Genomic DNA, 14,238 nt, shown 5'->3' with positions numbered 1-14,238 from the left:
ACAGTCGTCATCTTTAAGGGATGTGTTTTCAACCTTTCTATACTCAACGCTTCTCTCCCACGTAACCCTGTGAGTTTCATTCTTCCTCGTACGCTGTTTTTGCTCAGAGGTACACAAACCATCTGTGCCTCTAATACAATGTTCTTAAATAGCCTCCAGGCAGATCTCTATGGTTTTTAAGTACTTCTCTTTGCCCTTCAGCCTGCTGTTAACCATTTTCCTCATAGTTTTATAATCTGCCCTTTTAAAGTGCGTTGCTACAGTGTTGTCCCTAAGGGAACAACCCTTTCATGATATCAAAACTAAAAGTGTGCAGTGATCACCGTTACCCCACGGAGACTTGACAACACCTTCCTCTAATAACTTCTGCCTATTACAAGGTAGCTCCCTCTTGCCCATGGCCTTAACTAATCAGGCATTGCACTGAGGACTGCCACTGGAGCCAAGGAAAAGGAATCCTTTGCCATATGGATTGGAATGGCACCAAAGCCGCTTTACATGTCCTTTTTTGCCAGCTGTTGACTTTACCTCTAACAAAAATTAAGAAGTGATAGTAGGGTAAACACTGTAAAATTCAGTCTTGTGTAATCTTCCTCACTGGTCCCATCCACTTTCCCCAGGAGGAAGTTACTGCCCAGGGGCTAGCTCTGAGATTTTATAGGTTATCAAAATCCTGAGGAAGTCTACAGGAGGTTGCAGTCACTCACATAAAACCCTGTGGTATTTCTCCCCTGGTTTTAATGGCTACCCTTGTGACTGCTGCCTCTGGAATGCTCTCAAGGAAGTGGAGCAGAAGGGGAGGTCTACAACATGAAAAATTGCTTTGCAGATTAACACCTCGCTCTAGGAATGGGAATAAAGGGATGATACTGAAGAGTCAGCTGATACACCAGCCTTTCTGTTTGCTGAATGCACAAAGGATTGATTTATGGTGTCCTGTCACGGGAGAGGGCTATAGGTTATTAACCAACTTCAATGGACAAACACTTGCTGAGACTGCATATCATACCTCTCGAGCTGTACCAAAGGTAATGACTCATCTTCAGGCATGCCTGATGTCCTTGAGAATGCAATTGGCTCTACACAGCCAAGTGAAGCATTACTTAGTTAATACACTACAGCACAAAGGAAACAATCAGCTGAAATGATGACAGTGCTACTTCCTGCTTCATTATAAATCTGCAGCTTCCTAACAGGATTATATACTGAAGCACTGTAAAAAAAAAAGACATTAAGTCCTGTGATGAAACTTAAAAAATGTGTAATTAAAACAGCTAAATACAGGCTTCTTGTGCTCAGTGTCTGCAAAACACAGCCTCTGAGCCTCCAAATGGTATTTCCTGGAAAAGTGCCGGACACAAAAAGCATCAAAATAGAGTTCTGACTCATCACTTCCTGTTTAGGCCAATGAAATGAACATTTGCAGTACAACAAATTTGTTTTCATTTGAGAAAAAAAAAATTAACCTTATCAGACAGGCTAGAAATACAACCAAGGATAAGAACTCCTGGGCCACCTGCCCACTCGTGCATTTTCTTGCTTATTCTGTCCCATGCCTTTGCAATATCTCTCTCTCATGCAGCATTCATGATGATTCACCTTGATTCCTATCATTTAGAGAAAGATCCTGTTTCCTCAAAAGAAAGAAAGGTGACAGTGCATCTCACCTTTCCTGATGACATCCAAGCACCTTTGCAAGGTAAAAAGCCTCCACTATAAGCATCCATTGCTGCAATGCTGTCACAGTCCACCTGGTTTGTTCTGGCTTACTGCTCAGCTAAGAAGAGCAAGAAGTAACACCACCATCAATAAATGTTTTGGAGTCTTAACAAACTGGGAAACGTCAAACATTTTATTAATAAAAACTGTACAAGATTCCCATATTAGGTAACAGGCCACATCTGACCAAGATCCCCATATTAGGTAACAAGCCTCAGCTACTTTCACCTGTTTCTCCACAGCGCTTCTCTCACGCTTAGCTGAGCAAGCTCCAAGAAAAAGAAAATACATATACATTTCCCACTACAGGAGGGGAAAAGGACTGGTGATGGGGGCAGGGAAGAGAGAGAGAAAGAAAAAGCCAGGAGAGTTGTCCATTCCAGTCCTGGCCCCATGTTCCATGTACTTATTTGGCTTCTTTATTAGAAAGTTCTTGTGATTATTATTTTTCCATGGCCCACTGCTTAAGGCAGGTGATTGCTTAAGGCAGTTTTACATTTCTTTCCTAAATGAACAAGTAATTGTTCTCTTTAGTCACAGGTTTCATGGGGAGTTGATGGCGTGTGTAATTTGTCTGGTGTGTCACATTACGAATGCTGAATTTTCACATGACTACTTGACTAAAATGCTTTTGTGCATCACTCACACCTCTTAAAAAATATATCCAATTAGTTATTGTTAGGTGAACTGAGAGTGAAACATGATGAATACAAAGGTCTCCTCCTGGTTGGAGCACTACAAACCAGAGTCAGAATAAAAGAAAGAAACTGGGTTTCTGTATCCACCTTTCTTTCCCCTGCCATGTTGCCCGAAGAGCAACATACCTTTCATTACATTATTTCCAAGTAAACTCAGTTAATTTATTTGCATTCCAGACACCTGTCATGAAGTTGTTGAGCAAGGAGCATGATTAAGCAAAAGTACTGCACCCAATATTTTGAGGTAAGTCTCTTTATACTGGACTTCAGTCTCCCGAGTCTTTCACTAGAAACAGTAATTTTTGTTTAAATGCAATTACTAACCAGATTCAAACAAGACCTCAATCTTATTTTCAACATGCCAAATCAGCTGCATATTTGGGAGGCCCTCTCCAATTTTAAGGTAAATCCAAATTACCTCTGATCCTTGGCAAGCATTTATCTCTTGATTTCCATGTCTCCTAAACTGCCTCACAGCTAAAGTGAAGAGCTTTCAGGCTGTGCAAGAAAAATGTAACCAAGTATATTTTTGTGCTGACGAACAGAACCAGAAAAGTTTAAGTAAGCAGTTAATGGTTAATTCATTCTTTCAGATGAGTCTCAGCAAGTCAGAGTATTTACTCAGTTGTTGAAATATGCCTTCAGTATACTGTAATGCTACAAGTTCTCAGGGGTGGAGATATATATATTTTAAATGGATTCAAACAACTTTTAAGTATACAAAATAAATTGAAAGATTAATCCCTGGGAACCTTTGATTCTGTATTTTTTCTTCCTACATTTGATTTTCTTTTTTATATATGCAGAATACAGACAAATTATGTATTTACAAATGTAACATGGCCTCACGGGAATAATCAGGTTGTCACATTGCACATCTCTGGCAGTTCTAGTATCAGACCAGGGCTACAACAAAACTGTAATATCCATTTATAGATCTGGTTTTAGTTTTCCCAAAGGACAACAGAGCTACTAATTTTCAAAATCAGGGTAACATGGACTCACACAATTAGTGTGAAATAGTATGCAGACTTGCATCTGATCTCATGCTGCAGGAAGTTGGTACGTACGGAGACAGGCAGCAGTCATAAGAGGCTTCATTATCAGGTGACAAAAAAAATGCCATTTTACGTACTGAAATTTTCATTAAAATACCTTTGAACCACTTAAAGAAAACAAAATTTATTGTTTAATACCAAATTAACAAACTAAAACCAGCTGCTTTATACAGAAATTTTAAATTTGCTTCTCAGTGAAGCTTTATAGCCCAAACAATTTCCAATGTCCTGTCACATAGCAGAAGAACTGGTTTCATTGCCGCACACCCTGTAATTCTGCAGCAGTCTCAAGTCTTGCTTATATGTGGTTACAGAACACACCATACTTCCAAATAATTGCAAAGTCACTAACCCCATTTCCACCACCTTGTTCTCCTCAAGCCTATCAACTCTCAGTGTTATTTTGAATTTCAGCACATCCTGTTACATAAATAGTAGAGAAATGGTCACTTTCTGTGTACTGTACATGGGCAACTGAAAAATTTTAAAACGTTGTATCACAGCTATAACATTTGTTGACTTAAACTTCCTGTTTACAATTTCTTACTTGAAGAAAACCAAAATAATGCTCTTCCACAACTTAAAGATTAATTAATTTTTTTTAAAAATAAGCTGTTTGAGATCCCAAATAATTATGAATACCTAGGTAACTAACTGGAACAAATATACTCCAAAAAAAAAAAAAAAATCAAACCACTGAGCCCATCAGCGTGATGACCAAAGTGAACAATCTCCAAGGGTTTAGGCATCTTTCTTTTGCATTAGTTGATACCACCAACTACAATCAAAAGTTTTATATCTTGCTAGCACAATCAACTGAAATGAATTTGATGATTCTTAGACTGCATTCACCAAAAGACAGGATTAAGATTACAGAATTTTCGCAACTGCAGGCTCACTTACTGCAAGGGCTCTGCAAAGAGCTAATCTGCCAAACCACATATGCAAAAACTGTGCAAACTTGTGTTAAGGTATGTGACAGAAAACTTGAATCTCTATTCCACAGCAATGAAGTCTCTCTCTTTTGAATGTTAAGTCAACAGTAACAGGTAAAAAACATACAACTGTCAACTAAGGCCAGTAAATAAAGAGGAAATAAATTTTTAGTAATGGAGGACATTTTAAAATGTATTGATTGAAAATAATGCATATGTACAGCTATATTTTGCTACTCATTTGTGACCTCAAATAGCTTTTACATACATGTTTAAATTCTCTTTTAAAATAAAGACATGACATACTATTCATACAGCTCCATCTGAACTGCAAAGACTTAGCTCTTGCTAGTTTTATACTATGCTTCTCTAGTTGGACTATAACAAATAAGAGAAGATTCAGATACCATGCTTCAATTTCTAGGAAAACTCTCAGTCTTACTCAGATCCCTAGAAGGGTAAGTAAAATAGAAAAACTACAACTCCTAATCATCATTTTCTTCATTGTCAAATGAGAGAAGACTGCTATTTTTTATTTGCTTAGCTGTACTCTGAGGAGGAGTTGCTTCTCGCTTAGTTTTCTTTGCCTCTTTCATCTTCTTACTTGAACATACATTGAAGTCCAAAAATTTCTCTGATGAACGTTTGGCTGGTTTCCTGAACATAATTTTTCCATCAGCAGGTTCTGGTTCACCATCTATAACAAAGAGAGTAAAATCAGAACTCATCTGCACACGTTCACACACACATACAGACCTTCACTATTATCTTTTCTTTTTCCCTAGAACCAAGATCAGTGAGACCTCTGATAGAATACAACAATCATGACAACGTATTTTTTAGCCATGAAGTCTGTATCAATGAATGTCCTTCATGCACACGCATCTGCTCCATGGCAACCAGCCCTTGAAGACAGTTCTCCTGCAGTTCCTATTAGAAATGGGTTCTCACTAACCGGAGGCTTTAACTTAGGAGAGACTGTGAGCAGTAGAGCTTTTCCCACATCATCCAGCTGCATCCACTTATCAAAATGGAGAGGACAACTTTATAGGATCCTCTAATTCCACTTCACTATTTGTAAAATCCATGACAACAAATGCACTTATTTCAGAATTATGGTATCTCTTCACAGAACAAAATGGCACATACACAAGACAAAGCTTTTCTTTTTCTTATAATATACCCTGTCCTGCTGAGACAGCTAAAAAGATCACATGGTCATAAACCTGCCTTTTATTATCATATAGATGAAAGTTTTAGGGTTTCTTTGTATCTGAAAAATCACCAAACTACTCCAACTCACTCATTCTGCTCCTGCTCCTCTGCGTGTACTACAGCAAATAACAATTTTAAAACCAAGAAAGTCCCTTCCAGGATTATCAGGCACAGGAGGAAAGCTACTGCACAAGTAACAGCATCAAGGCAGTATTTTTGGAAAAAAAGTGTAATTGTAATGAATCAGATACAAAGGCTCATGCTGCAGTAGTTTGCAATTTTTATAACGTATATGTGGCAGGATATTAAAGAACCATAGGTTCTGTGCAAGATATTTTTCCTAAAGTACTTTTGTGTAATTCATCATTCAACAGAAATTTCCTAACAACATGCGTGTGTTTGACAAGATTATGTACTATTTAATTATAACCAATAAATACCTTTTGTATGTAGCATGAATTCTTTCCTCAGTATATAAGCATTATGGCAGAAGACTAACATTTCAGTGTTACCATACACAGCACTGGCTGAAAAACTCTTCAGTGTATACTCCAAACACCACAACTGTTAAATCTGGTGTCTTAAGGGTTGTATGGTACAAATGAAGACATCAACTTCATTAGGAAACTTCACTTACAGTTCCTCAAGTTTCAGAGACCCTTTTTAAGAAGAAACCTAACTTAAAAAAATAGGGAAAAACAACTATTTCTGAAAGTGTGTTACACCCAACCAATCAAAATGCACTATGAATCATTTTTCTCAGAAGCTGGGCCTCCGTATTTGGGCTCATAAATTTAACATCAAATAATTCCCCTTACTGATTGTTGCTTAACTACAATGTTTATTTCGAAACACAGATCTTCTAACTTAAGTAAGATCTGCCAAAAAAATGCATCTATAAGAAAAATTTCACTTATGAGTAGACACAGCTGCCTATGTACTTGAGCCCATAAGTGTACAGACTGTATACAGTATCAGTACAGCTGTGGAAATAGGACAACCAGCTACTGCGTAAGCATGAGGAACATCAAAATATCCTCATTGGACACTCTTTAAAAGAGTGATTACTACATTTTTTTAGAATGTTAAATTGAAAAACCAAACCCCTAAAAACATAATGAAAGCATATCCACAAAATAAATCAGATAAACAGCTATGTTCTCATACTGCATGGAAAAATGGAAGTCACAAATTTGAATTTTACTCCCAACTCTCCTGCTAACCACTTTTTGAACTGCACAAAATAATTTCATCTTGTCTACCAGATGGAGAAACTGATAGGTATCTTTGCAATACGAATTTAAATGCCTAATAAGCAAAGTGCATAAACAGAGCAAAGCTCAAAAACTCCACCAAAATTGCAACTAGCTTAGCTCTGACCTCCAGGGTCTCAATACTATTTGCGGATCATTCTGCATCAAAGGAAAAGATTTTAGCTCTTGGCCTGGTTAAACACTGTCAAAATGTCATTACATGCTCAAGGACATTCCTTTCAGCAGGAAGCCCAGGCCAACTTCAGAGCGCTATGACGTGTTGGCAGTGCTTGACAAAGAATGAAGCTGATGAAGAAACACAGTAGGCCTAGCCTTACCTGAGCAACTTGTGGCAAGAGAGAGGACAGACAGACTATGTTTTTTGAAAGAATCTGATGCAGCAGCTCAAGAAATTTGTGATGATTTGTTAAGATTGTCTTTTCCAGATGGTAAAAAAAAATTCACTTCATCCTTTCTAATTTTACTTAATTCTTATGTGTCAGCTGTCTTTTTTGTTTGGATCGATGACCTCCAAAAACTGACTTGTATTAAGCAATGCAAAGAAAAGAATGAAGAAACAATCTCAGTGTTGGTAGTTTTTGAAAGAGAGCCTTGATAAAAGACTGTATCAGTATTACAAATTACGGAAAGCAGGATTTCTGATAAACACACTGAAACGCACAAAGTAAAATACAACCAACATGAAAGCATTACAAGAGAAATAATAAAATCGACTTCTGATAAGAGAGTCAAAAAACTACACTAGCAGTTCAAGTTCTGGCTGCTCTTAGTCACTGCTGCTTTTACCTGCATCACAGACCTTTACACTGGTCAACTAAGAGGGGCACAATCAGATGGTCAGCTGAAAACTCAACTTCACAAGTTACATCAATTTAAAAACCCACAAATTCAGAATTTTTTTTCTCTTTTAATTGCAAGTTATATATTACAAGAGAAGTAGAAATGAGAGTCTGAAAAAGAAACTGCTCTTCAGTTTATTGTATTTTTTATTTATTAGTCATTTGCGTAGCTAGCAGCACCATTTTTCAGCAGTTTCTGTCCACATGGGTCAATGAGGCAACAACAGGAAACACAAATGCCACTAAACTGGCAGAAACAACAGGAGGAGCACAGCAAACAATATTTCAAGATATATGTCTATTCAAAATGATAAAGGCTGGAAAAAAATATGATAACCTGGCAAATTTCTTAATGGTTTCTAAGGTTAGAAGTTCGGGACAGCCATTCTAGTTGCTCCTTCTAGTGCCTTCTGGCCACCCATCTCTATGCATGCCTTTGGAAGCATTTACTATAGGAATTCCACGCACTGGTATCATGAAGATAGAAAAAGGCCAGTCTTGCTCAGCTATTCAGTCTCAATTGTTTATGAGGACACTTGGGAAAGTTTTTGTTACTTAAGTAGTGTAAAATTATCTTTGATTTAGATTCCTGCTTGTCACATGATGAAGAGCAGCATGAACTCTGTGATATGTATCTGATGTAACAGCTGCTTCAGCTAAGGAAAGAGCTCTAATACCCAAGACAGCACAGACTGCATTCTCCCTGCCTCTCTCCTCTCTTGCCCTCCTCCAACCCCCGCATATAGAATGAGACAAGAACAGTATTAAAAGACTTTGAATGAATAAGGACACCTTTTGCCAAATTTGGTCATCTGCATGTATCAGAGTGTCCCAGAGGCCAGATGAACTAGAAAAACAGTCGAAAAATCAATTCCATAGACTATAATGAATGCTGGAATAAAGTATCTTGCGGTAACTGCCATCTTTTCTTTTTGTGCAAATTTAGTTTCTCATAAGATCATTTTTCTTTGTCCCTGAACCAACAGTAGCAATTTATAACATGCTGCCTAAAAATACTAAGCAAAATGACTGTTGATAAACAAATGACTTCTTTTTAAAAAGCCTCTAAGTCAGTACTCCAAGGAAAAAAATATTGTATGGAAGTGCATTTTCTTATATAGGAAAGGTTCAGTCCTAAATAAAAAAGTTCCCTGTGACTATACTTGCAAAAGCCAACGTATAAGCTTCACTAAATTTTTTTCTGCCTTAGGAGGCAACTAAGCTCAGCTAGGACGTTAATCAGCTGTTTTTGCTGTATTAATGCAGAAGGGCTGCTTATCTGTAAAAGAAAATGCAAGTCACAGGAACTGCTGGTGCCTGAAATAAAAAAGTGTAGCCGTGTCAAACTGGTTATAGAAGAAAATGAAGGAGAAAGGAGGCAAATGAGATATGGAAAATCTTAGAATAATATCCCAAATCAAAGCCTGGAGACAAGGATCTTCAAATGAAGACAATGACTACAGATATAAAAGAGAGGGCAGAACCTCAAAACTGAGTACTTTCCATCGGACTTTTGAAAACTAACAGTTTCTATTCACAACAGATAGTTAGCAGCACGTTACTTATGATCTATCAAAGCGCCTCAGCATTGATGCATGGTAGAAAGGAATATTATCAGTTGGGAAATTTACTTCCCTGCTACCTTTTCAGCTTTGCTTAATTTCACTAATGATCTGATTTGGGGATATATTATCGTCTAGTACCTGTTAAATTAATTTCACTTTCAACTCTGGGATGAAAATCAAAGCAACAAGAAATGTAATCATACCATGCAGCGTCAAACTTTATACTTGCCATTTTCAGAATTGACAATTATAAAAAAAAAAGAAAATTAACATGTTACTCAAAACTCTCTTTATTAAACTGGAAGTAACCAGTTGTCTAAATACCTGCCTCTGACTAGAAATCAGAATTTAAATCTAGAGGTCAGACTGACAGTGCAAAGATGGCCAAAGACTCAAAAAAGCCTTCAGCAAGCTGTAGCACAGTCACCCACACCTTCACTGAAAATTTCACACCAGGTCCTCTCCATAGCAGAGGAACATAGTAGCACTTACCTGTTTATTCCCACAAGCCAAAAAAAAGAAAAGGAGGCCAAGACCTCATATTGACAGCAAAAGTAGATGAATGAATAGTAACACAGTAATGTAGACCAGAGGGCAGCAGTGCTCACAGCATAGTGATTCAACACTCCTGGCTACCTACTACTGTGGATTTTTTTCCTCCAAATTCAAGTTATTACTGAAGGCCTGAAGAGGTAATAAGCAGAGGTGCCAAAGTCCTACAGGGACTCAATACTATCATCCTCTATACATATACTTATGTCTTAGGAATGTCTTTTTCCACCAAAGAAGTTCAGTTACTCTATTCAAATACGCTTCCATTTCATACTATATATTCAGCTTGGTAGCTCTTTTGGACTTTTTTCACAGCATGGGCTCCACCTCAACAGATTCTCATGGACAACTACTACTTTTCCATCAGCCTTACAAAATAATTTTTTCTTCTACTGTGGTCATTCAAAATTCAAGTTGCTTATATGAAAAGGAAACCAATGCACAGAAAGAATCATACCATTTCTTTACAACAGGTTGAAATTTCTCCCAATATGAGGAGGGTGATCCCACTTTTGAAAAGAAATCATGTGACAACTTTACAAACTGCAACACTAAGCATATGCATTACACTTCAATAACAAGAGACCAGGAAGTAAGCCGGAAGCTGAATACATTTTCTCAGAGGAGTACAAATTATATAAACACAGCCCTCAGTCCACCACCTGGTTACACCTGACATATATATATCTACCTGCAGAAACAAATCAGACGTATTTTTATTTAGCTTCAAGCTAACCTACATTATAAAAATTAAGAATTTTTCATCAATCTGCTTTTCAAAAATAGAAGATTCTCAATGTATTTTCTCCTACTACTGTTAATCAACTTCTCCCATTTCTACTGTTTAAATTTTAACACGTACTTCTACATAGGGAAGCATTCAGCACAAACCTGAATTTTTGAATCCAAATGGCAGAAAAAGACAGAAGCTAAGGATGTCATATTGATAGTCATGTGCTAGCCTCTCAATCTGCACTAAACTCAATTTACGGCCTTTGTAAATAGCCACAATGGCTAACTGAGGAAAAGGTCCACAGCTTCAATGAATGACCTTTCCCTTTTATACTTGTGAGGTTCTAGTTCTATAGTCTTAAATTGACAAGTCATATCCACTAGAGACATTAATAGCAACCTTTAATCTATCAAGTCTCCTGTCACCAAAAAATAAAAATAAAGCTACATTTCATCACACCTGTGAGATGATGGAAGTTTTTGGACTCTCAAAGCACTTACATTAACCATATTTGATTGATGAATACTGACAGAAATTCTTAACATAACTGTACTCATCAGCCATAGTTTCACATCTTTATTGTCTAACTGAAGCAACCTCTCCCACAACACTTCCATCTTTCTGTTCTTGAAAAGCCTGTTAAATAACTTAAATAAAGCTTTCTAGTTCTTTGTAGCAAAGAAACTTTTTTTTCTATACCTTGCTCTTTGTTGGCATTGTTGTACCATCTGTTATTTTCAACTAATCAATTTACTTTTGCATAATATATCTGCAAGTCACAACACATATTGGGGATGATTTTAAGCAAGTAAGAACATGGACCAGTCAGTTAAATGAACACATTACCTAACTTACACACCTGCCACTCTTTCCACTGAAGCACTAACCAGGGTTTCCTCCTTCTGTCCAGACACTCTCTTTCATGAACTTATACAATTACCTTTAAGACATCCATTCCACTGTCAAATTTGGCTGTATTAATTAATGAGTTAAAAAATCATCACAGGTGATGTCAAAAGACTCTGTACCAGGACAATAACACAACATAACAAAAACAAACAAACAAGAAGACTTAAGGTGGTATTTGGAGGTAGGATGATGCACAACCAAGAAGCACAGATCTGCAATACTATATAAAGACAGCTTGGATATGTACCTAACAATTTCAGATTAAGAATCACAAGTGCAAATTATTTAGCTGAAAAATTCAAAGCAACTAACCAAAGGTAATATTAAATGGTAGAAAACTGAGCAAATATCAAGCTCCCTTTTATGGGTTATCTCTCTTTGGCTATACAAAGCAAGAAATTAGCAGTTTGAAATTCACCTGATTCATTTGACTTTAAGGCCTCTCTGATTTGCTGTTTAATTTTCATTGCTTCTTCAGCAGTCAAGTCCCCTTTTTTCAGTGTTACCACTTGAGGCTGCTCATCTTCGTTGTCACTGCCATTCTCACTATCACCATCTGCAAGTGGAAGCTGCTCTCTCTAGACAGGAAAGAAATAAAAGCAATTCTGATCACCACAGCAAATCACAACTGCTAAGGGTGGGCTAGTTCACTTTGGTTTCACTTTTGCAGCAAGGTTAGTGAGGAGACTTGTCACAGCTCCCAACACACGTTATCCAAATGACACTCCAGAGACTTAAAGTCCCCTAGAAAAAAGCAGTACAGGCTCTTTCAGTTACAGACCAAAACAGTAGGAACTTGGAAGGTAATAAATTAGTTCCTTTTGTTTGTTATCTTTACTGTACAAGCACTGTCTGCCGTGCAACACTAAAAGAATCTTAAATGTGTGGATCCAAATTTGAATCTGCTAAGCTCTACTCAAAACAGTGCAAAGGGAAGGGAAGTCCATGGTCGCTTTGTTATTAAAGCTGCTTAACCAAATCACTGTAAGCATTATTGACACAAGGAAGACCATGTCCCTGTTCCCACTCTCTCAAAATTGTGCTCTGAGACAGAAGAATCATTTGGGACAAAATTTTAGAAAAATAAACTTTCTGGCATGGAAACATAAAGTTTGGCAGTATTAGAGGAACTGAAACTTCATCTTATAAGGAAAAGTATAGACAGTATTAGAATGATCTATAGAATTCACCAAGAGACAGGCAAAATGCAATCTTCCTCAGGAAGTAAAACAGTTCGTACTAAATTTACTAAAGGCATACTTTTATCTCAAATTCCAGCTTGTCACAAATTTATTTTTTTAACAAATTATTGTGAGTATTACTTTGCTGAGAAGTCTGGAGAGGTTAGGTGGTAATGGCCTCTTCAGCTTAAGACCTACAACATACTAGAATTGAACCTTAAAAGGCAATACAGACAAATGGAGCAAGTGGTGAAAGTCAATACATTGATTGTTTGTAATAAAAGATGTTTTCACAAGTAACTTGTATATCCACAATGGCACAAGTATGATTCAAATCAAGGCTATAACAATGAACCACTGGTAGTGGGCTTTCTTTGCTCCGTTAGTTTTCAGCTGCATACAGGTCAGGGTGGGATCATCCAAACACTTCTGCAAGTACAACTAGGTAACAACGTAACTGCATAAACAGCACTACCAGCTAATGTTAAACCATAGCTTAAATTTAAATTTCCTTGGTCATGAAAATGAAACACTAATTTTGCATGTACTGTATTGCAATAATGACAGGCCTCTTTCTTAAGGCATCCTGTAAATCCTTAGTTAGCCACAAATACATGCAAGAGCACATGGGAAACAGAAAAAAACAGCACCCTCAGAAAAGTTCGCCTTTTAACAAGCTGGCTCAAACCTCACTGCCTCTGCCCTGCCTTCCTGGCCATCACATCAGAGTTTGTATATGCTGACCTATTTTAAGATCATGTTAAGTCCTTTCGAATATATATTTTTTACTATACTCTTAAAACCTTTTTTTTTTTTTCCCCTGCCTGGGCTTTGTAAGGCCGGTTAGCTTAGGACGTCATTGCTGTTTCCCCCGTTGCGCCCACAGACCGGGGCACTGGCTGCTCTGCAAAGGGCACCACGGCTGCAATTATGAAGAACAGCCATGGGGAGGGGTACTGCAATTTGTTGCTCTGGATCTCCAACACAGAAGCAAAAACAAGTTACAAAGGCAGTTTCAGATAATTTTAAGTGGGTAACTACTGTTCCCCCTTGCCCTACAGGGACAAAGCCTTGAAGTGCTGCTTCCCCACCGCCTGCGACGCGGTCTCTCCCCCGCCTTCGTTTCAAACCCGAGAAGGGGGTGCTCATGGCACGGAAGGCCCCAAGAAGCGGGCGTTGCCCCTTCCGACCCCCAGGAGGGGCCGGTCGCAGCAGTGGGAAAGGAAGCAGGGCCCCGACACGAGCACACGGGCAGGGGGCCGGCGGCAGCCCGGAGCGGGAAGGGCCACGGTGCCCGAGCGCGGGGCCAAGCCGTTACCTTGGTTTCCACCGTGGGCCCCTCCCGATACCCGACCTGCCGCTTGAAGCGGCTGAGAAAGGCGGGCTCGGCCGGCCGCACGTAGGAGACCTGGTTCCTTTTGCTCATGGCCGCTTGCCCCCGGGGGCCAACCTCCCCCCGGCCGCTTCCGGGCTGAGCGGGCGCGAGAGGACGGCGGCCGTAGTGGAACATAACTAACACACCGCCTCCCTTCCGTAACTCTCTGTCACGTGCGGGGGGCG

The 14,238-nt window shown here is 38.6% G+C and overlaps 1 protein-coding gene across 1 annotated transcript; it reads right to left on the bottom strand.

The window, feature by feature from the left end:
- Nucleotides 1–4,895: 4,895 nt before the first annotated feature.
- On the bottom strand, nucleotides 4,896–14,186 carry KIAA1143 (the record flags this gene model as incomplete). Its single annotated transcript, XM_082014603.1, has 3 exons — nucleotides 13,997–14,186; nucleotides 11,916–12,075; nucleotides 4,896–5,107 (listed from the first exon to the last, which is right to left on the bottom strand). Exons 1-3 carry the CDS (start codon nucleotides 14,102–14,104, stop codon nucleotides 4,896–4,898), a joined length of 480 nt encoding a protein of 159 aa, XP_081870729.1. The 5' UTR covers nucleotides 14,105–14,186.
- Nucleotides 14,187–14,238: the final 52 nt, after the last annotated feature.

The sequence above is a fragment of the Phaethon aethereus genome (genome assembly GCF_964289735.1).
Source record: "Phaethon aethereus genome assembly, chromosome: 2".
NCBI lineage: Eukaryota > Metazoa > Chordata > Aves > Phaethontiformes > Phaethontidae > Phaethon > Phaethon aethereus.
This window is presented reverse-complemented; position numbering and strand designations above follow the sequence as displayed.